The sequence below is a fragment of the Tamandua tetradactyla genome, chromosome 15 (assembly GCF_023851605.1).
Source record: "Tamandua tetradactyla isolate mTamTet1 chromosome 15, mTamTet1.pri, whole genome shotgun sequence".
In the NCBI taxonomy this organism is placed as follows: domain Eukaryota; kingdom Metazoa; phylum Chordata; class Mammalia; order Pilosa; family Myrmecophagidae; genus Tamandua; species Tamandua tetradactyla.
The window spans coordinates 33,127,228-33,151,203 of NC_135341.1; the positions used below are offsets into that span (position 1 = coordinate 33,127,228).

General features: G+C 36.9%; 2 protein-coding genes across 3 annotated transcripts in view; one reads left to right on the forward strand and one right to left on the reverse strand.

Annotated features, from left to right (window-relative positions):
• The window catches only part of NEK4 (NIMA related kinase 4), an 87,526-nt gene extending 69,938 nt beyond the window's left edge, over positions 1-17,588 (forward strand). For both annotated transcript variants that reach the window (XM_077129015.1, XM_077129016.1), the window contains one exon: positions 16,653-17,588. In XM_077129015.1, coding sequence (XP_076985130.1) covers positions 16,653-16,745 — 93 coding nt within the window. In that variant the 3' untranslated portion in view covers positions 16,746-17,588. The remainder of the gene's footprint in view (positions 1-16,652) is intronic.
• Positions 17,589-23,732: 6,144 nt separating this feature from the next.
• SPCS1 (signal peptidase complex subunit 1) overlaps positions 23,733-23,976 on the reverse strand; it is a 1,879-nt gene continuing 1,635 nt past the window's right edge. The window contains exon 4 of the mRNA XM_077129045.1: positions 23,733-23,976. This exon is cut by the window's right edge and continues 230 nt beyond it. The gene's annotated coding sequence lies outside the window, so the exon portion shown is untranslated.

Here is a 23,976-nt window from a genome sequence, read left to right on the forward strand (position 1 = left end):
TTGGCCTATAGTTTTCCTTTCTTATAGTATCTTTATCTACTATTGGTATTAGACTGATTATTAGACTGATGTTAGCTTCATAAAATGAGTTAGTGTATTGGTTTACTAAGGCTGGTGGACTGCAATATACCAGAAATAGAATGGCTTTTATGAAGAGAATTCATTAAATTGCAAGTTTACAGGTCTAAGGCCATGAAAATGTCCAAAAAAAGGGCACCAAGAAGAGATTACCTTCACTCATGAAGGGCTGGTGCGGTCTGGAATACCTGTGTTAGCTGGGAAGGCACCTGGCTGGCGTCTGCTGGTCCCTTGCTCCTCGACTTCGTTGCTTTCGGCCTCTGTTTCCTGTGGGGGTTCCTCACTTGGCTTCTCCATGGCTGAGTTTTATCTCATGGCTTCCCTTGGCCCTCTCCAGGTTCTGGCTTACTTAACATCTCATGGAAAGGCACATGATAATGTCTGCTGGGCTCTGCCTGTGTCTAGGCATCTGCTCTCTCTGTCAGCACTCCAAGCATCTCCAAACATCCATGTCTCTGTCAGCTCTGAAGAAACTGTTCTCTAAGCCTCTGCATCTGAGATTTCTCCAAAATGTTACCCTGTTAAAGGACTCCAGTAAACTAATCAAGACCCATCTGGAATAGGTGGGGTCACCTCTCCACTAATAAAAAACCACACCCACAATTGGGTGTGTCAGATCTCCATGGAAGTAATCCAATTAAAGTTTCCACCCCACAATATTGAATCAGGATTAAAAGAAATGTGGCTGCCTCTACAAGGTTACATCAGGAACAAGGATATGGCTTTTCTGGGGGTATATAGTAGCTTCAAACTGGCACAGGTCATGTTCCTTTTTCCTCAGTTTTTGGAGGGGTTTATCCCTTTTATTAATAATAAAAATTGTCCCTTTTATTAATAAGTAGTGCCCTTCCTTTTCTCTTATGACATCTTCACATTTAAAGTTTATTTTGTTTTATATTAGTATAGCTACTCTTGCTTTCTTTTGGTTATGGTTTGCATAGCATATCTTTTTCCTTCCTTTCACTTTCAGTCTATTTGTATCCTTGAGTCTGAGTCTCTTGTAAACAGCATATAAATGGATCATATTATTAATCCATTCTGACAGTCAGTATCTTTTAATTGGTGAGTTTAGTTCTTTGACATTGGAAGTTATTACTCTAATATGGCAGTTCTTGAATCTACCATCTTATTCTTTAGTTTTTATTTGTCAGATCTATATAACTTTTCCCTCTCTCCCTTTTTATCCTTGAAGTTACCCTTACTGATACTCTTAATTCTGTGCCCTCCTCCAGACCTCCATTTCTTGTCTTTTTTGTTCAGCTGACAGAACTCCCTTTACTGTTTCTTGCAGGGCCAGTCTCTTGTTGACAGATTTTCTTAGCATTTGTCTGTCTGTGAAAAATTTAATCTGTCCCTCACTTTTGAAGGACAACTTTGTTGGATAAAGAATTCTTGGCTGGAAATTTTTCTTTCAGAATCTTAAAAGAGATCATAACACTACCTTCTTGTCTTCCTGGTGTCTGTTGAGTGGTTTGAATTTAGCCTTATGTGATGTACTGGTTTGAAACTTAGGTTACCCAGAAAACCATGTTCTTTTAATCATAATTCAATCTTGTGGAGGCAGACCTGTGTAGGGTGGGACCTCTTAATTAGATTGTTTCCATGGAGAGGTGACCCATCCATTTGTGGGTGCTACCTTTTGATTGGATTATTTCATGGAAGTGTGACCCCACTCATTCAAGGTGGGTCTTAATTAGTATACTGGAGCCCTTAAAAGAGCTCTGAGAGAGAGAATTTGGAACCAATACAAAGAACAAAAGGATAGACACAGATATTTGGATATGCAAAAAGAAACTGCCCCAAGAGGTGCCAGAGGGCTACAGGAGCTGAGAGGGGTGTTTGAAACCAGAAGCTGTAAGAGAATGACAGCAGATGTCTCTAGGGTGTGCCTTTCCATGAGTCAGAGAAACCCTGGACTGAGAAAATTAGCCTTTCTTGACTGAAGGTATCTTCTTATTGATGCCTTGATTTGGACATTTTTATGGACTTAGAAACATGAATTATAACCTAATAAATACCCCTTGTAAAAAACAGTCCATTTCTGGTATGTTGCATTCTGGCAGCTTTAGCAAACTGAAACATGTGTCTTCCATTGTATGTGATGAATAGCTTTTCTCTTGCTGCTTTCAGGCCCCTCTCCTTCTCTTCAGCATTTGACAGTCTGTTTAGTATGTGTCTTGGAGTGGGTGTCTTTGGATTTATTCTATTTGGAATTTGTTGGGCTTCTTTGATTTGAATATTTATGTCTTTTATAAAGGTTGGGAAGTTTTCCCAGTTATCTCCTCAGAGAATCTTCCTATCCCTTTAGTCTTCCTTCCTTTGTCTGGGATACCAATGTTCTTATATTTGTGCACTTTGTGTTTTCCATCATCTTCCTGAGATCTAATTTAAATTTCTACATCTTTTTCACCATATGTTCCTTTGCACATTTGAATTCAGTTGTCCTGTCCTCTAGTTTGCTTATTCTTTCTTCTGCCTCTTCAAATCTGCTATTGTATGTTTCTAGTATATATTTTTCTTTTTTAAAGATTTTTTTTTGTAAAATATAACATATACAAAGAAAAGAAAGAAAAAACAATAATTTTCAAACTACATTTTAACAAGTAGTTACAGAGCAGATTTCAGAGTTATGGCTTATCATTCCACTATTTCAGATTTTTCCTTTTAGCTGCTCCAAAACACTGGAGGCTAAAAGAAATGTCAATATAGTGATTCAGTAGTCATACTCATTTGTTAAATCCTATTTTCTCTGTTATGACTCCTCCTTCTTTGATCCTTCTCGCATCTATAGGGATCTTTGAGCTATGCCCATTCTAAGTTTTTCATGTGGATACAAGGTGTTGACAATAAGGGATAGGGGGATGAAATTAGTTGATAATCTTGGAGAGGCTGGTTCCTTTGATTTTCAGGATTTATCTGACCTAGGAACCCTCCAGAAGTTATGGGTTTCAGAAAAGTAAACTTAGTGCATGAAACTTCTATAGAGCCTCAGTTAGATCCCTAGGAGTTCTTAAGAGTTAACAGTAATGATTTATGTTAATTGGCATTCTAGTTTGTAAAAACTGCCAGAATGCAGTATGCCAGAAGTGGGATGGCTTTTAAAAGGGGGAAATTTATTAAGCTGTAAGTTTACAGTTCTAAGGTCATGAAAATGTCTACATTAAGGCAAGCATATAAAAATGTCCAAATAAAGGTATCCAGGGAAAGATACCTTGGTTCAAGAAGGTTGATGATGTTCAGGATTTCTCTCTCAACTAGAAAAGCACATGGCCAGATCTGCTAGCTTTCTCTCCTCATTTCATAAGGCTACCCTGGGGGCATCTTCCTTCTGTTCCAAAGGTCTCGGGCTCTGTGAAACTCTGTTGGTTCTGGTGGCTCTGTAGCTTTTTCCAAAATGGTTCCCTTTTTTAAAAAAAAACTTTTTTTTATTGTATAGTATAACATATACAAAGCAAAGAAATAAAAAAGCAATAGTTTTCAAAGCTCTCTTCAACAAGTGGATACAGGATATATCCCAGATTTTGTCATGGGCTGCCATACGATCCTCTCAGATTTTTCCTTCTAGCTGCTCCAGAATATTGGAGGCTAGAGGGCTTGAGTACTTTTTTATCATCACAATCGACTTTTTTTCCTTCTTTTTTTGTGAAAAATAACATGCATACAAAAAAGCTATAAATTTCAAAGTACAGCCCCACAATTAGTTGTAGAACATATTTCAGACTTTGACATGGGATACAATTTCATGTTTTTACTTCTAGTTGCTCTAAAATACTGGAGACTAAAAGAGTTATCAGTTTAATGACTCAGCATTTATATTCATTTGTTAAGTCCTAGCTTCTATGCATAATTCCACCATCACCTTTGATCTTTCCATACCTCTCATTGGGGTTCTTTGGGCTATGACAGTTCTAAATTTTTGATATTGGAAGGGTCTGTCACTAACATGGGGTAGGGAGGTGAAACTATCTGATATTCTGGAGAGACTGGGCTAGTTTTCAGGACCTATCTGGACCAGGTACCCATCTGGAGGTTGTAGATTTCTAGAAAGTTACTCTAGTGCCTGGAACCCTTGTGTAATCTTATATATAGCCCTAGGTGTTCTTTAGGGTTGGCTGGAATGGTCCTGATTGGTTGCCAGGTTATGATAGGTAGCAAGGTCTAGCTGAAGCTTGCATAAGAGCAACCTCCAGAGTAGCCTCTCGACTCTATTTGAATTCTCTCTGCCACTGATACTTTATTAATTATACTTCTTTTCCCCCTTTTGGTCAGGATGTAGTTGTTGATCCCATGGTTCCAGGTCTGGATTCATCCCTGGGAGTCCTCTCCTACATCACCAGGGAGACTTTCACCCCTGGATGTCATATCCCATGTAGTGAGGAGGGCAATGATTTCACTTGCAGAGTTGGGCTTAGAGAGACTGAGACCACATCTGAGCAACAACAGCATGCCTATAGGTAGTCTAAGCTTCTATCACTACCTACATAAGCTTCACAAAAGTAAGCCTCATGATCAAGGGCATGGCCTGTTGATTTGGGTATCCCTAAAGTTTGACACATATCAGGGGGTTCCTTGATGGTAAGATTTAATAGTTCCATAGTGTTTCTCCCCTCCCTTAGGGGACTTTGCCAATACTTTTTAATTATCTGCTTAATATACTCTAGGATGTTTCCAGGCATTACAATAATCTATACCAGATTAAAGGACCTCTTTCTTATTCTGTGCTTCCTGTGTCCAGTTGTTCAAATGAGCTGTTCAGATAGGTTGAATTAGATTATGCACTACAGAAAATTTCAGTTCCAAATCAAATAAACATTTCTTCATTGGTTTCAAAGAGTATGTGTGGTTCTAAAATATAGACACTGTAGTTCTTACCCCTATGTTCTGAATTACTTTAACCCCAACCTGTTAGGCTTCGTTCTTATCTCTAAATATCTGGTTATATACATAAAACAGCCTCTCAAAATCCAGAAATAATAATCGCTGCCCTGGACTTAATGTGTCTGCTCTAAAAGCTTACAATCTAGGCCCCTGTTTTCTTAAAACATTTTCTAAAAATGACTATACCATTGTTGTTTTTTTGTTTCTGGCTTATTTTGTCTCACCATATGTCCCACATGTTCATTCACATCATTGTATGCCTCATGACAGTGTTCCTTTTTGTAGCAGCACAGTCTTCATTCAAAAGTATACACCATCATTGGCCAATCTACTTCTCCGTCAGTGCATCCTTCAGCCACCTGCATTCATCGGGCATCATGTGAGGGCCCAAAGTCCATAATCCATCAACATTCTCAATTTTAGATAATTTCATTATTCCCAAGAGACAGAAAACCAATGAATACACCCTCACCAAATAGAAAATCTAAGCCTCCTCTTAACTCTTGTCCCTCACCCCATTATTTACCTCTGCTGTTGCTGTACTACTGCTCATGACTTCCTTTTGAACATAGCTCATAGCATGCAATAGCAGTTTTCCCACTGTACCCTGGACTTAAACACTCTTTATATAAGAATCATATCTTTGAAGTAATTCTTGCAAGAACTCATTTATATTTCTAGTGTGAATCAATGGAACACGTAGGTCTATACAACCCCTTACAATCTTGTTCATCTTCAATATGGTAATATTACTTCTAGACCCACTAGAGAATCACCTTTGCTCCTATCTATTCCCATACATTGGAGTTCAACCTCATTAGCTAACGGTTCACCCATCTCTAGTTTCTGTGTATGTCTAAGTCCCCTATATTCTGTATTATAAGCCTCTGATTATACCTTTATGCTATTCATAAAAGTGGAATCATACCTTTCCTTTTGCGTCTGGCTAATTTCGCTCAGCATGATGTCCTCAAGGCTCATCCATCTTGTTATGTGCTTCAGGACATCATTTTGTCTTACTGCTGCATAATATGTATATACCACACTTTGTTGACCCACTTGTCTGTTGATGGGCATTTGGTTTGTTTCCATCTTTTGGCAATTGGGAATAATGCTGCTATGAACATCGGTGTGCAAATGTCTGTTTGTGTCATTGCTTTCAGCTCTTTTGGATATACATAAGTAGTGCTATTGCTGGGTCATAAGGCAACTTGATATTTAGTTTCCTGAGGAACCACTAAGCGGTCTTCCATAGTGGCTGCACCATTATACACTCCCACCAGCAGTGAATAAGTGTCCCAGTTTCTCCGCATTCTCTCCGACATTTATAGTTTTCTGTTTGTTTAATAGCAGCCATTCTTATAGGTATAAGGTGGTATCTCATTTAGTCTTGATGTGCATTTTCCTTATAGCCAGTGAAAATGAGCATCTCTTTATGTGCTTTTGAGCCATCAGTATTTGTTCTTCAGAAAAATGCCTATTCATATCTTTAGCCCATTTTATAATTGGGTTGTTTGTTCTTTTGTTCTTGAGTTGATTATTTCTTTGTATATATAGGAAATCAAACCTTTGTCTGATATGTGGTTTCCAAATATTTTCTCCCATTGAGTTGTCTGCCTCTTCATCTTTTTGACAAAGTCTTTTGAGGTGCAGAAGCATTTGATTTTGAGGAGTTCCCACTTATCTATTTTTTCTTTTGCTGCTTGTGCCTTGGGTATAAAGTTTAGGAAGCTGCTTCCTGTTACTAGGTCTTGAAGATGTTTCCCTACATTTTCTTCTAAAAGCTTTATGGTACTAGTTCTTATATTTAGGTGTTTGATCCACTTTGGGTTAGTTTTTTGTGGAACGTGTAAGATAGGGGTCTTCTTTCATTCTCTCGGCTATTGATATCCAGTTCTTCCATGCCCAATTATTGAAAGGACTATTTTGTCACAGTTCAGAGGATTTGGGGGCCTTGTAAAAAAAACCATAGATGTGGTGGTCTGTTTCTGCACTCTCAATTCGATTCCATTGGTCAATGCTTCTGTCTTTGTGCCAGTACCATGCTGTTTTGACCATTGTGGCTTAATAATAGGTTTTAAAGTCAGGGAGTGTTAATCCTCCCAAGAGGATTAATCCACCCAAGAAGAACGAAGGTTCTTCTTTTTTAGGATACTTTTAGCTATTTGGGGTCTCTTTCCCTTCCAGATTTATTTCGTAGTTAGCTTTTCCAAATCTTCAAAGTAGGTTGTTGGAATTTTGATTGATACTGTGTTGAATCTGTAGATCAGTTTGGGGACAGTTGACATCGTAAGTATATTTAGCCTTCCTATCCATGAGCAGGGAATGTCTTCCCACCTATTTATATATCTTTTGATTACTTTTAGCAATGTTATGTAGTTTTCTGTGTACAAGTCCTTTATGTTCCTAGTTAAGTTCATTCCTAAGTATTTGATTCTTTTAGTTGCTATTTTAAATGGAATTTTTTCCTTAACTGACTCCTGAGCTAGCTCATTGCTTGTGTATAGAAATGTTACTGATTTTTGCACATTAATTTTATATCCTGTCACCTTGCTGAATTTATTTATTAGCTCAAGTAGTTTTGCTGTAGATTTCTCAGGATCTTCCAAATATAGTATCATATAATGTGCACATAATAAGAGTTTTACTTCTTCCTTTCTAATTTGGATGCCTTTTACTTCTTTGTCCTACCTGATTGCTCTAGCTAGAACTTCTAGCACAGTGTTTAATAATAGTGGTGACAGTGGGCATCCTTGTCTTGTACCTGATCTTAGGGGGAATGCTTTCAGTCTCTCTCCATTGAGTATGATGCTGGCTATAGGTTTTTCATATATTCCCTTTATCATATTGAGGTATTTACCTTTGATTCCTATCATTTGGAGTGTTTTTATCAGAAAAGGATGCTGAATTTTGTTGAATGCTTTTTCAGCGTCAGTCAAGATGAGCATGTGATTTTTCCCTTTTGATTTGTTAATGTGCTATATTACATTAATTGATTTTCTTTGTTGAACCATCCTTGCATTCCTCATATAAACCTCACTTGGTCATGGTGTATAATTTTTTTAATGTGTTGGATTCGATTTGCTAATATTTTATTGAGAATTTTTTGCATCTATATTAATTAGGGAGATTGGCCTGTAGTTTTCCTTTCTTATAGCATCTTTACCTGGTTTTGGTATTAAGATGATATTAGCTTCATAAAATGAGTTGGGTAGAGTTCCTTTTTTCTCAATTTTTTGAAAAGTTTTAGCAGGATTGTTGTTTGTTCTTTCTGGAATGTTTGATAAAATTTCCCTTTAAAGCCATCTGGCCCTAGGAGTTTCTTTACAGGAAGATTTTTGATGACTGATTGAATCTCTTTACTTTGTGATTGGTTTGTTGAGATCTTCTGTTTCTTCCTGAGTCAGTGTAACTTGTTTGTGTATCTCTAGGAATTTGTCCATTTCATCTAAGTTGTCTAGTATGTTTGCATGTAGTTGTTCATAATATCCTCTTATGATTTCTTTTATTTCTTCAGGATCTGTGGTAATGCACCCCTTCTTATTTCTGATTTTGTTTATTTACATCCTCTCTCTTTTTTTCTTTGTCAGTCTTGCTAGTGGCCCATCAATTTTATTGATTTTCTCAAAGAACCAACTTTCGGTTTTATTGATTCTTTCTGTTCTTTTGTTCTCCCATTCATTTATCTCTGCTTTAATCTTTCTTATTTCTCTTCTCCTATTTACTTTGGGTTAGTTTGCTGTTCTTTCTCTAGTTCCTCCGGGTATGCTGTTAAATCCTTGATTTTTACTCTTTCTTGTTTTTTAATATAGGCATTTAGGGCAATAAATTTCCCTCTCAGCACAGCCTTTGCCACAACCCATAAGTTCTGATAAGTTGTATTCTCATTTTCATTCATCTCCACATAGCTACTGATTTCTCTAGCAATTTCTCCTTTGACCCACTGGCTCTTTAAGAGTGTGTTTTTAATCTCCATGTATTTGTGAATGTTCTCATTCTTTGGTGGATATTGAGATCCAGCTTCATCCCATTGTGATCAGAGAAAGTGCTTTGAATAATTTCAATACTTTAAAATTTATAAAGACCTGTTTTGTGCCCCAGCAAATGATCTATCCTGGAGAATGTTCCATGTGCACTAGAGAAGAATGTATAACCTTGTGCTTTGGGGTACAATGTCCTATATATGTCTGTTAGATCTAATTTATTTCTCAAGTTATTTAACTGCTCTATTTCTTTGTTGATCTTTTGTCTGTTTGTTCTAGCTATAAAGGAGAGTGGTGTATTGAAGTCTCCTACTATTATTGTGGAAACATCTATCACTCCCTTCAGTTTTGCCAATGTCTGTCTCATGTATTTTGGAGCTCCCTGACTGGGAGCATAACCATTTATGATTGTTATATATCTTCTTGGTGAATTGACCCTTTAATTAGTATATAGTGTCCTTCTTTGTCTCTTTTGATGTCTTTACATTTAAAGTCTATTTTGTCCGGTATTAGTATAGCTACTCCTGCTTTCTTTTGGTTACAATTTGCATGGAAAATCTTTTTCCATCCTTTCACTTTCAATCTCTTTGTATCCTTGTGTCTAAGATGAGTATCTTGTAAGCAGCATATAGCTGGATCATGTTTCTTAATCCATTCTGCCAATCTGTATCTTTTAATTGGTAAATTTAGTCTATTAACATTCAAAGTTATTACTGAAAAGGCGTTTCTTGATTCCACCATCTTATCTTTTTTATTTTATTTGTCCATTCTATATATTCTTTTCCCTCTTTCTCTTTGTATTATTTAAATAACCCTTAGTGGTGCTCTTCAATTCTGTGCCCTCCTCCAGACCTCCCTCTCCTGTCTTTTTTTTCAGCCAGCAGGACTCCTTTTAGTATTTCTTGTAGGGTTGGTCTCTCGTTGACAAATTCTTTCAGGACTTCTTTGTCTATGAAAACTTTAATCTCTCCTTCAATTTTGAAGGACAATTTGGCTGGGTACAGAATTCTTGTCTGGAAGTCTTTCTCTTTCAGGATCTTGAATATATTATACCACTGCCTTCTCACCTGCAGGGTGCTAGTTGAGTAGTCTGAACTCAGTCTTATTTGATTTCCCTTGTATATAGTAGATTGTTTTTCTCTTGCCACTTTCAGGATTTTCTGCTTCTCTTCAACATTTGACAGTCTGATTATTATGTGCCTTGGGGAAGGCCTATTTGGATTTATTCTGTTTGGAGTTCTTTGGGCTTCTTTGACTTGTATATTTATGTCCTTTATGAGGGTTGGGAAGTTTTCCCCCATTATATCCTCAACTACTCTTCCTAGCCCTTTACTCCTCTTTTCTCCTTCGGGGACACCATTGATTCTTATCTTTGTGCACTTTGTTTTATCTATCATGTCCCTGAGTTCTCATTCAGTTTTTTCCATCTTTTTTGCCATTTGCTGTTTTGAGTCTTTGAAGTCAATTATGCTGTCCTTTATTGTTGCTTCCTATGCAACGGAGCTCGAAGGATATTAAGGAATGATGAGAAAGAGAGAGAGAGACTGAAAGAAAGAAAGAGACAGATGGGATCAGGAGGTCTGAAGCTTAACTTTATCAAACAGACAACTTTATTCTGCACCAGCTCTTGCTTATATACTCAGGGTTTCCTAAGGAAACAAAGTACTTAATTTTCTTCATACTTAAGGTAACCATTTGGGGGTAAACCAACATTCTGTTCCTCCCAAACAAAATGGGAGGAACTGGAACTTTGGAACTTTGACTGTTCCAAACAAAGCAAATAACAATCTCCTCAGTTTCTTGCCCACCCAGGGAAGCCAGCTGCTCCCAGAAAATTCTGCAGGTCTTGTTTTAACCCTTTGGCTCCTACATTTCCCCCTTTTTATTTTATTAGCCAAGGTGACTGTGCCTGTCTTAGGTTGCCCTTAAGCTCTGAAAGAAGGGGCTTACCCATCATTGGCTACCAGTCAAGCTCTCTGACTTTGATTATTTGTTGTTTAACACAGCCAAGGAGGAAGAGAAAAAGTATAAACAACCCCAAACTTAACAATGCAGTTCCAGGGACCGCAGTCACTGTGATAATTCCAATAATTCCAATGACAGCTGTAATAATGAGTCCAATTAGTCTCTTAGTCCTTTTCAGATATTCTTTTGCCAAATGGATCAGGACTTGTGTTTCTGGAGAGGATTGCTAGGATCTTGACATCTGCACTGGCAGCCAAACTCTGTATCACTTATTCTTTCTTCTGTCTCTTCAAATCTAGTGTTGTGTGCCTCTAGTATGTTTTTTATTTGGTCAACAGACTCTTTACTCTCTGTGATTCCTGCTATTTTTCTATTCTTTTAAATTCCTCTTTGTGCTTTTCTACTGTCTTCTTGATCTCCTTTATGTCATTTTCTGTCCCACTTATTTTATTAAGTGGAGTTGTATGAACATCTTTGATTAGTTGTTCCAACATCTGTGTCTCCTTTGGTGTTTTAATTTGGTCATGAGGCAGGGCTATATCTGTCTGCATTGTGATATGCATAGTGATCTGCTGTCTTTGTGGCATGTAAATATCTTGATTGATTTACTTTGGGAGTTTATTTCTTTCAGTAGTCTAAGGCCTTGTGTTTGTGGGATAGTTGTACTGCAGGGAGCAGGACATGGGGTGGAGTACTCAATACAGTGATTTGTTTCAGGGTAGTATGGGCACAGGTTGGGGATGTTATGCTGATGCTTGTGAACGTGGACACCCAGCGGCCAGGGAGGATGTAGCTGTGCAGGTACACCAGTCTGGGGGCGTAACGCTGGTGTGCGCTGGTCTAAGGCACAGGGCCCTTTGTGCGTGTGCATAGAGCTGTGGCAGCAGGTCAGCATTATGCTTTCATGGATTGGGGGGAGATGTGACCCAGCTGCGCAGGTTGGTACTTTCTCAGTGCTGGGAAGTGAGGCTGAGGGCTGTGCACATGTGCGGTTCTAGGACTGCTGTAAAGTGCGGTTCCCAGAACTGAATGACGTGATTGGGGGCCCGTGCGCATGCATGGGCCTGGGAGTGCCATAAACAGATGCACTGAGCTCAGAGAGGGTGGGATGAGGCTGTGTGACACTATGGGCGGGGGGCGGGGGTAGCCTAGGTATGGAGGTTAGTGTCCGCAACTTTTATGCACTGGCAACAACCTGCAGGGAAAACGGAGGGGAAGGTAGTGCTCGGGAGGTGTGCAGGAAAGGTGGGTTGGGCTGCATGTGGGGTGGGGGTGGGGGGCAGGTATGTGCACTGGGGGCTGGTGGGGTGGGGGTGCCTTGAGTGCAGTGAATGAGAGTTGGGTGACAGGGTTCAGGTGCATGGGTTGTGGGGTCAGTCGTCAGTCACAGGGCTGCACTGGTGAGGGTAGTGCACCCAAGGAACGCAGCCTGGCTTACTTCCTAGTCTCATGCTCCCATCTGTACAGCCCCGTGGGCTCCGTGTCTCTGTGCCAGGCTCCAGCCTTTTGCCTCTCAGTTGCCCGGCCTCTGCAACCAGGGCTGCTACTTGTGGTGTAGAAGGCTCTCCCAGGTCAGCCGCACTCCCAAATTGCCGCCTCAGTTGCCCCCCTTCTCTAACTTTTCCATGGTGCAGGGCTAATCTCGAGCTATTCTAGTTGGCCATCTTCTCTAGTATATTTTTAATTTGATCTACAGTATCTTTGATTTCCATAAGATCTGCTATTTTTCTATTCATTCTTTCAAATTCTTTTTTATGCTCTTCTAGTGTCTTCTTGATATCCTTTATGTCTTTAGTCAACCCATTGAACTTATTTAGGAGATTTGTATGAACATATTTAATTAGTTCCAAATTCTGTGTCTTCTCTAGTGTTTTAGTTTTGTCATTTGGCTGTGCCATATTTTCTTGCTTCTTTCCATGCTTTGTGATTTTCTACTGACTTCACCGCATTTGATTATCTTGATAACGTTATTTTGAAAGTTGCTTTCCCTTGCTTATCTAAGATTTTGTAGTTGCTTGGGTTTGTGTTGAAGATCTTTTTTGCACTTGGTTTGCCAGTAATTCCCCCATGGTGCCAGGACCAGCCTCATCCCTGTGAGTCATGTCCCACGTTGCCAGAGTGACTCATACCCCTGGATGTTATGTCCCATGTAGGAGGGAAGAGTAATGATTTGACTTGCAGAGTTGCCACATCTGAGAAACAAAAGAGGTTCTGTGGAAGTAACTCTTAGGCATAATTATAGGGAGTATTATGCCTTTATTTTTGGAAGGTAGCTTTGCTGGATATAGAATTCTTGGTTGACAATTTTTTGTTTTCAACGCTTTGAATATATTGTTTCATTGCCTTCTGGCCTCCATTATTTCTGATGAGAAGTCAGCTGTTCATGCTAGTGGGCTTCCCTTGTAACAATCTATTTTTTTCTTTTAGCACTTTTAGCACTTTCAAGATTTTCTTCTTTTCTGAGGCTTTCAGCAATTGATGACGCATATGTTTCTGTTTGTGTGTCTCTTTGCATTTATCCTGTTTTGGGTTCTTTGAGCTTCCTAGTGTAGATTTATGTTTTCCAATAAATTTAGACTTTTTCAGCCATTATTTCTTCAAATATAAATTTTTACTCCCTTATCTCTGTTCTCTCTTTGTGGTACTTCCTTTATGTTTGTCTGAGTAATAGTGTCCCATGTTTCTCTGTGAGTCTCTTCATTTTTCTTCTTTCCCTATCTACTTCAGATAGTGTAATCTCTATCACTCTATCTTTAGGTTTGGTAGTTATTTCCTCTGCCAGTTCAAATCTGTTTTTGAACCCCTCTAGTGTGAATTTTACATTTCAGTTATGTACTTTTCAATTCCAGAATTTCCATTGATTCTTTTTTTTAATAATTTTGATCTCATGGATTTCTTTCAAACATATTTATAATGGCTATTTGAAATCTTTTGAACTTAGCCTCAGCAGCATAGCTGTGGTCAGGATAAGAAATGGTGATCCTTCCCAGCAAGATACCTCTCCGACTAGGAGCTGGGAGTAAAAGAGAACCTTTGTTCCTAGATACACCAGTCTGGAATGGGGTTTCTGTCTTGCTGATCTAGGAGAAGGCAGTGTGTCTTGGTTCACATATCATAGTGTCTCACTATTCTTACTGAGTTTTAGTACATTTTCTTTCTTTCTTTTTTTTTGGTATACTGTGTGGCAGGGTCACATTTCATTATTTTTCCATGTGAGTATCCCATTATTGCAGCACCACTTGTTGAATTTTTTGTTTGTTTTTGTTTGTATTTGCTTGCTTGTTTTTTTTGGGGGGGAAGTGCATAAGCCGAGAATCTAGCCGGGTCTCCCTCATGGCAGGTGAGAATTCTACCACTGAACTATTCTTGCACCCCTAGTAAATTTTCTTGAATAAATGCTTTTTTCATTTGCTATAAACCCATAGTCTATTATAGGAGACTTTCATCTTAATTATAATGTTCACCAGTTTCCCTGTGGAGTGGGTTCACGAAGCTCTTCATACTGTCATGCTGGATATGGAACCAGTCAGGATCACATTTTATATTTAGCTGTTGTCTCCTTTAATCTGGACTGTTTCCTTCATCTGTCTTTGTTTTCTTGACTTTGATATATTTGAAGAGTATGATACCAATCAACATGGCGGGTTCTCTGCTTGAGGCATTCAAATTACCAATTTCTGAGACACCAGGGCTTCAAATAGAGAAAGAGTTTATTGCTAGGCACAAAGCAGGAGATCATGTGACCTATCAGCCTAAAAATCTGTCTCCCTGAACTGCAGTGACTGATGGTTTTACAGTACCGAAAGATGGGCAGGTTTTAGGATAATGAGCACAGTGGCTCAAGATGAGGTTAGAGATGATCTAATTATTGAGCATGTGCAGATTGATTACATGCTCAGTCACAGAATATATATAATAAAATGGAGGCCTTAATATGTCGATGAGCATGATTTTTAGTGTTATGAGTTATGGGTCACTTATGGGTTAATGTTTAAGCTACTGCACATGTCAGGTGGGCCAATTTTGGTTAGATCCACCTTTGTCTAGCAAGATAATTTTGGAATTGGGGTGGGTTAGTTCTGGGCTGACTCAGGCAAGGCCTTTAATAAGCATTAGGGGCTATGTTTAGTGATCATAAGACTCGAAAGTTGAAAAACAGGATAAAGGGGTACAAGTAAGTGTCAGTCACAAGGTTGTTTTGTTTTTTTTTAATATTTTTGTTTTGTTTTTTAATATTTTTTATTGAGCAATCTTCACACACATACAATCCATACATGGTATACAATCAGTGGCTCACAATATCATCACATAGTTGTGTATTCATCACCAGGATCATTTTTAAAACATTTGCATCACTCCAGAAAAAGAAAAAGAAAAAGCTCATACATCCCATACCCCTATCCCTCCCTCTCATTGACCACCAGTATTTCAATATCCCCATTTTTTTTTACCCATTACTTTTTATCCTTATTTTTTTTTACTCATCTGTCCATACTCTGGATAAAAGGAGCATCAGGCACAGGTTTTCTCAATCACATGGACATACTGTAAAAGTTATATAGTCATGTATAGTTATTCATGAAGTCAGCTTCATAAATCAAGGTTACTGGAATACAGTTCAACAGTTTCAGGTACTTCCCTCTAGCCACTCCAAATACCCCATAAGCTAAAAAGGGATGTCTGTATAATGCATAAAAACGACTTCCAGGATAACCTCTTAACTTTGTTTGAAATCTCTTAGCCACTGAGACTTTATTTTGTCCCATTTCTCTCTTCCCCCTTTTGGTCAAGAAGTCTTTTTCACCCCCATGATGCTGGCTGGGTCCTGCTTATCCCCAGGATTCAGGTCCCACATTGCCAGGGAGATTTACCTCTTGGGAGTCATGTCTCCCTTAGGAGGGAGGGCAGTGAGTTTACCTGCCAAGTTGGCTTAGAGAGAGAGGCCTCAGCTAGTTTCAAGATTTTTACAGTAACAGGATCAAGGCTATATAGTTATACAGTCATCAAAGATCAAGAGAGATAGATTACCAGTTCAGCAATTTCAGGTATTTCCTTCAGGCTATTCTAATACACTCAAAATTAAAAAGAAATATGTATATAATGATTCAAAAATCATAATCATTTGTTAAATCCTAACTTCTCTGTTGCAAGGCTATGCTATATGTGTTTTATTAAATATTCCTCAGTTTGAATTTGTCTGATATTCCCTTATGAATAGATTCAGGTTACATATTTTTGACAGGAATACCACTGAATGATATTGAGTCCTTGGTGCATTATATCAGGAGGTATATAATAATCTGTTCAACACATTATTAGGTGTTATTTTAATGTCAAGCAATACTATCAATAGAAATAAATTTTGTGTCACACAGTGCAATTTTCTATTATTAAGTTGAATTTTAGAAATATTATCATTTTTAAATACTTTTATTGCATTATCTTGGGACTGATTTTGTTATTGTTAGGGATTTTATCAATTCTAATTAATTCTATTAACCCATTGGTATATATATTGCGAATATATCACCTAGTTTATTGTTTAATTTTTAGTTTCCTAGGAAATTTTCTTTTTGTTAGATGGAAATTTTAAATTTTTATGTAAACAGAACTAATAGTATTTTCCCATATGGTTTACACCACCTTCAGCATCATGCCTATAAAAGCCTTTCTTCTAAGATTGCATAAATATTTTTTTTCTATCTTTTCTGCTACATACTGATTTCTTTTTATCTGTTTCCCAAATAGGTGCGTTTACGGGAACACATGGGTGAAAAGTATATGACTTACAGTGTGAAAGCTCGCCAGTTGAAATTTTTTGAAGAAAATGTGAATTTTTGAGAATTTGTTCTAATCTGCTGCCAGAACTAAAAACTATTTCAATAGTTTGGGGCTTTTAAAAAAAAAGCCATAACAAGGCTTGGAGGTCATTCAGCATACTTATATAACTTGGGGTTTTCTTACTGAAAAAAATTGGACAGTACAGAATAATATGAATCAAGCTCACCAAACAAAGAAAAGAAGAATTCTTTTATAAGACATTTGTTTGGTTACTTTTAACTGAGCCTTAAACCACCAGTTTTATATCTTGGACTTTATATTTTTTAAGGTACTAAACAGATTTAAAACAGGGCCATAATATATTGGATTTGAAGATTTTATATTGTACTTTAATGATAAAAACAACATATGTCCAGTGATAATACTTGTTATTGTTAATAACATTAGGTAGTAGTTGATCATTTTTTTTTAAAGTCAGTTTACAGTTCTAGAAGTAGATTTGAAGAATATCAAGTTGTATATAGAATTTGAACAGTTGAATTCCTTTTTTATACATCGATGGACGTTTAACATTTTCATTTAATATGATCCTTATTTAGGGCATATATTTTGGCTTCATAAATCAATATGTTATTGATTTACATACTGATTTTGTTAGATTTATTCTTCCAATAGCAAAACATTTCTTAAATACTAATTCTTTTTGGAATTAATCAGCTTGTAAGTAAAGTCCAGATCCTTTTTAGTTATGTTGGGTATTTTTAATGTATGTCTCCTGAAGTTTGTTTTTATGTACATTAAGATATTTGTTGTCTTCTTATGTTTTAAACGTATGATTTGTACACTATGTATTTTATTAGTTGTTTAATAATGTCCATCTAGGAAATAAATCGTTTTATAAAATGAGTCATTTAATAAATGTTCACTTGTCTTCAAAGGACTCAAAATTAATATTGCTATAAGGAATAATTTTTGTTTTTATAATTTGAAAATGTATTTTCTTTGAAATACCCACAGACAATACTCTAAATTCCCTTTCCAGTAATTTAATGGGTTTTTTTGTGGCACTATATATATGTGATATATATATATCTATATATATCACAACATTTGCCATTTTAACCATTTTTTTTCCATTGGATAAGGGTTTAATATCCAGAATACATAGCTTTTATAATGCAACAACAAAAAGACAACCCAATTGAAAAATGGGTAAAGGACTTGAATGGACAATTCAGATATAGGAATTGTCAATAAACACATGAAAAGATGCTCAACATCACCAGCCATTAGGGAAATGATGTTAAATCCACAAACAGAACCCATCTTACACCTATGTGGTTGGCTATTAATAGAAAAAAACAGCTGATGGTAGAAGTTGTTTAGCCATTTTTTAAAGTGTACAGTTCAGTGGCACTAATTTTATTTGTAACATTGTGCTACCATAACCATCATCCATTATCAAAACTTTTTCATCACCCCAAATGGAAAATCTGTATGCATTAAGCAATAACTCCCCCCTTCCCCTCCTCTATTCCCTGTAACCTCTAAACTACTTTATAAATTTGCTAATTCTAGAGATTTCATATAAGTGGGATCATATAATATGTGGCCTTGTGTGTCTGGCTTATTTTGCTTAGCATAATGTTTTTGAAGTTCATATTACAGCATGGGTCAGAATTTTATTCCTTTTTATGGCTGAATAATATTCCATTATATATACATACACATTGTTTATCCACTCATGTATTAATGGACATGTGTTGTTTCTACCTTTCAGCTATTGTGAATAATGTTGCTGTGAACATTGACTTATCAGTATCTACTTGAATTCATTTTAAATTCTATCAAGTATATACCTCGGAGTCAGATTGCTGGGTCATGTGGTAATTCTATATTTATGTAGTAGGGAGCAGTCCTAGCATGGCCAGTCACCTTTCCCTAGGACCCACAAATACATCCAGAGCTCAGGGCCAGATATGTCAGCCTGGCAGAATAAAGCACAAACCCCTAGAAGATAAGTGACTGCCACATATTCTGTACCATATTGTCCCAAGCATATGTAAACCTCCACGGGAGATTCTGACTCTGGTGGGCATGTTTTATGACATCTAGCCTGCACTCTGGTGTGGTGTATCTGTCCCTTGTGGGGAGGAAGCAGGGTTCCTCCTCTGTGGCAGCACACAAACACGAGATGGGTGCTGTACCTAGAACATCTCTCTGCTTTGGCTACAGATTAAGACTGTTGGATGTGGTGAACAGACCCTCACTAGTGAAGTATCGCCTTCCTGCCTCTTCTCAGTGATTGAAGTATCTTTCCATCCGAGCCTGTTTGAGTTGTCGTTTTTGCTGGCAACCCCAACACTTATAATTGAGTGAGCTCATATCTCTTTTGTGTCTCTCCTGTTAGCTTGAGGACCCTCCAAACTATTTTTCACAGTGGCTACACCATTTTACATTCCCAGTGGCAATGCATAAGGATTTCAATTTTTCCTTAACTTTGCCAATATTTTATATAACAGCCATCAATATAGGTATGAAGTGGTTTGATTTGCCCTTCCCTAATAACTAGTGCTGTTGAGCATGTTTTCTTGAGCTTATTAGCCATCTGTATATCTTTTATGAAGAAATGTCTAGTCAAAATTGTCTTTTTATTGTTGGGTTGGAATTGTTTATATATTCTGGGTATTAAACTCTTATCAGATATAAGACTTGCCCTATGATATTTTCCTAAAAGTTTTGTGGTTTCAGTTCTTATATTTAGGTCCTTGACCCATTATGCTTGAACATCTTTTTTTTTTTTTTTTTTGGCTTTTATAAAGGGAATTTATGTTGCAAGTTTACAGTTCTAAGGCTGTAAAAATGGCCAACCTAAGGCATCCAGAGACAGAAACCTTGATTCAAGAAAGGCCGATGGGTTCAGAACACCACTGTCAACTGGGAAGGCTGACATCTGCTAGGGTCTTTGGCTTCCGGTTTCAAATGGCTTCCCCAGGGGCATTTACTTTCCGTATCTGCAAATGTCTGGGTCTAGTGTTGGCTCTCTTGTGGGCTCTGACAGCTCTGCTACTTCTGAGGTTTCTCCAAAATGTTTCTTCTTTTGAAGGACTCCAGTAAACTTAATCAAGACTCACCTTGAATGGGTGGAGACAGATCTCTGTCTAATCAAAGGTCACACCCACAACTGGTTGCCACCTCTCCATGGAAATAATCCAAAGTTTCCACCCCACAATTTTTTTTTTACCTTTTTTTTTTGTGTGTGAAAAATAACATATATACAAAAAAGCAATAAATTTCAAACCACAGCACAACAATTAGTTGAAGAGACTCCAGAGTTTGGTATGTGTTACAATTCCACAATTTTTTGTTTTACTTTTAACTGCTCTAAGATACTGGAGACTAAAAGAAATATCAGTTTAATGATTCAGCAATCATATTCATTTGTTAAACCCTACCTTCTTTGTATAACTCCAGCATCACCTTTGATCTTTGTATCCCACCCTTTGTCCTTGAACCATTATGAATTAATTTTTGGATATGGTATGAGATAGGGATCCAACTTCATTCTTTTGCATATGGAAATTGAGTTTTCCCAACAGCATTTGTTGAAGAAACTATTCTTTCCCAACTTAATGCATTTTTATCAAGAGTTTACTCTTTGCCAGTCACTGTGCCAGGTGCTGAGAATATAATGCTGAAATAAAAATACCCCCTGCCCTTACAGTGCTCTCAACATTTTGGTTTTTAAGACTTATTTTAACATTGAAGGATGTGGTAGAACTCAAATTGTAAAACCATTTAGTCCCTGTGCCCCACTGGGTACTTACTGAGCTAGTCACATCTTGCATGTTTTAGAAATTCACATCTTTCTGAAAAGTTATCAATTTTATGAAAATTTTCTAATTTATTATAGATGATAATTAATACTTTAAAATGTCACCTTATGTGTGAGACTAAAGCAAAAAATGTTACAAAATTTATATTTTGACTAGAGCATTTCCTAATATAACTCATGTAGATAGTTTGATTGAACATCATAAGTACTTGGAATCTCAGGTAGGACATGAGATTTTGTTGGTTTGTCCAGAGTGATGCCCCGATGAATCCCAGAGTGATTTATCAGTGACTGGAAAAGTATTTGCAAGCCCCCTTCGGGGAATGGTGAGAGCGAGGAGAAATTCAACTTCCCCAAGTTGAATTATTGATATTCTCACAAGCAATGTGGACAACCAAAGCTATAGGCTGAGCCCCCAGTCTTGGGGTTTGTTCATATGAAACTTAACCCCACAAAGGATAGGTCAAATCTACTTAAAATTTAGGCCTAAGAGTCACCCCCAGGAGAGCCTCTTTTGTTGCTCAGATGTGGCCTCTCTCTCCAGCCAACAAAACGAGCAGTCTTACCACCCTCCCCGTCTCTGCATGGGACATGACTCCCAGGGGTGTGGACCTTCCTGGCAACGTGGGACAGAGATCCTGGAATGAGCTGAGACTCAGCATCAAGGGACTGAGAAAAACTCTAGAATGAGCTGAGAATTAACATCAAGGGATTGAGAGAACCTTCTCCAACAAAGGGGGAAGAGTGAAATGAGACTAAGTGTCAGTGGGTGAGAGATTCCAGAGTTGAGAGGTTATCCTGGAGGTTATTCTTATGCATTAAGTAGATATCACCTTGTTGTTCAAGATGTAGTGGAGAGGCTGGAGGGAACTGCCTGAAAATGTAGAGCTGTGTTCCAGTAGCCATGTTTCTTGATGATTGAACAATGATATAGCTTTCACAATGAGACTCTGTGAATGTGAAAACCTTGTGTCTGATGCTCCTTTTAGCTACTGTATCAACAGAAGAGTAGAACATATGGAATAAAAATAAATAATAGGGGGAACAAATGTTAAAATAAATTTAATTTGAAATGCTAGTGGTAAATGAAAACGAGGGGTAAGGGGTATGGTATGTATAATCTTTTTTTTCTCTATTGTTTTATTTCTTTTTCTGTTGTCTTTTTATTTCTTTTTCTAAATCGATGCAAATGTTCTAAGAAATGATGAATATGCAGCTATGTGATGATATTAAGAATTACTGATTGTATATGTAGAATGGAATGATATCTTAATGTTTTGTTAATTTTTTTAATAAAAAGTTTAAAAAAGACTAAAAAAAATTTTTTTAATTTTCTAATTTATTGGTATGAAGTTCTATACATTATTTTCTTATAATTAAAGAAATCTCCCCTACATTTTTTATTCTTGTGCCATGTACTTCTTAAATATTCAGACATTCATCATTTTCATCCTGTTTTGCTTTTTCTCTTTAGTGCTTATTTATCAGCTTTCTTGTTTAGTTATGAATTTTCCTGACTATAGCTTTGGCTACATTTTAGGGACTTTTATATGTTCTTTTTGTCATTAATTTCTAAGTAGTCAAAAATTCTAGTTTTGATTTTCTTTTAGAAGTGTTCCTTAATTTCCATATACTTAGAAAAGTCCTATTTTCTTGCTTTTGGCTTCCACCTATACTGCAGTATGATTACTTAATTACCTGTACAACCTCTACTTCTTAAAACTTTTTGGTTTTCCCTTTTGCTTAATATGTGATCCATTATGGAAGGGTGATGATATGGGCACTCAGTAAAAGTGAATTCTGTTTTATACAAAATCATTTACATATTAAATATTCATACCTTCTATAGCAGACCTAATCAATAGAATTTTGAGGTGATGGAAATGTTCAATACCTGTACTGTTCAATATAGTAGTCACCTGCCATATTTGTCTATTAAGCCATTGAAATGTGGCTGGTTTGAGGAACTGAATTTTTAATTTTATTCAATTTAATTAATTTTAAAAAGATGTGATTAGTAGCACCATATTGGACAGTGCAACTCACTTATTCAGTAAATATTTATTGAATACATATTATGTGTCTTGTTCTGTTATATTGGAAAACAGTGAGCTAAACAAGTAGTCCCACCGTGCTTACATTCTAGCAGAAACAATAAATAGATATATACTGTGAGATATGTTAAATGAAAAAGTGGACTGAGGGTGATAGGGTATCCTACTTAATTTGAATAGGGTAGTCAAAAGTACTCTCTTATGGTGATATGTGGATAGAGACCTGAAGGAAAAGAAGGAGCAAGTCCGGTATATCTGAGGGAAATGTTTCAGGCACAGCAAGTGCAGCAGTCTTCTTATCTTTCCCCTGTCCACTTGATCTGTCAAATTCTGAAAGGTAAGAGTGTTGACCTCCTACCGAGAGGGTAGTCTTGTCAAGTTTTTGTATATATAAAAGTCTTTGCATTATACATTTCAAGTCTTATTCAATGCAAGATGATTCATAATTACATTTTGGCAACTATGAAATGTCCCTATCATCCCTCCTTTCTGCTTGCATCTACCTAATATATCCTTGCTGCTGTTTTCAACCTTTGTTGGTCATTTTGAGATCTTCAGGTAACTGACTTTTTAAAGCCATCTGGGAGTGCTAAGTTTAATCACATTTATTTTTCTTAATGATATGCTTGGTATTTCTGCCTTCTTAATTATTCTTACTTTAAAAAAAAAACAACTTTTCCTGACTTTTGTTGGGGAAAGTTCTTTACTTAAAAAGCCTTTTTTAAGAACTAAAACTCATAGTTTGGAAGTCCTATATCCTGGTATTAAGAAATATATTACCTATAAAAACTTTCTCCTCCACCCGTCACATAAGATAAGATCTTTAGCACACTTTTCTTCATCAGCCTTCTGGAGAATTTAAAAGGAATTTACAGTTTTCTGGATTTTCTTTCTCTTTGGTCCACCTCTGGCAAACCATAAGTTATAAACATTTTCTGCTTAACAGCCTTATTTCAGTAGTACTAAAGTACTGTTACCACAAATTTACATTACTTTGTCATCAGTGCTTGCTATTAAGACATACATCTGTAACTTACAGCTCCAATAGATGTGGTGCTCACTGATACTTTCAGGGCAACAAGCTTTTCACTTTGGTTTTTACTAATAGTCTTACCTGCAGAACAATAAAAACAAAACCCTTTGGATAGAGACTTGTGCTGAGTTTTAATTTCAAAGTTTTATTGCTCATAATGAATTTAAAAACTTTGACAGTTAAATTGTACTATCATTTATGAGGAATTTATTCTCAATATTTATGTAGACTTGAAAGAAACTTTACATGCTTGTATTTTCTGTTCTCCAATTCTGAGCAAAATTATAAAGAGGGTCTAAAATATATATAAATCAAAATCCAACTGTGTTAGAAATGAAATATTAAGAGACTTAAGTCTACACACAGCTG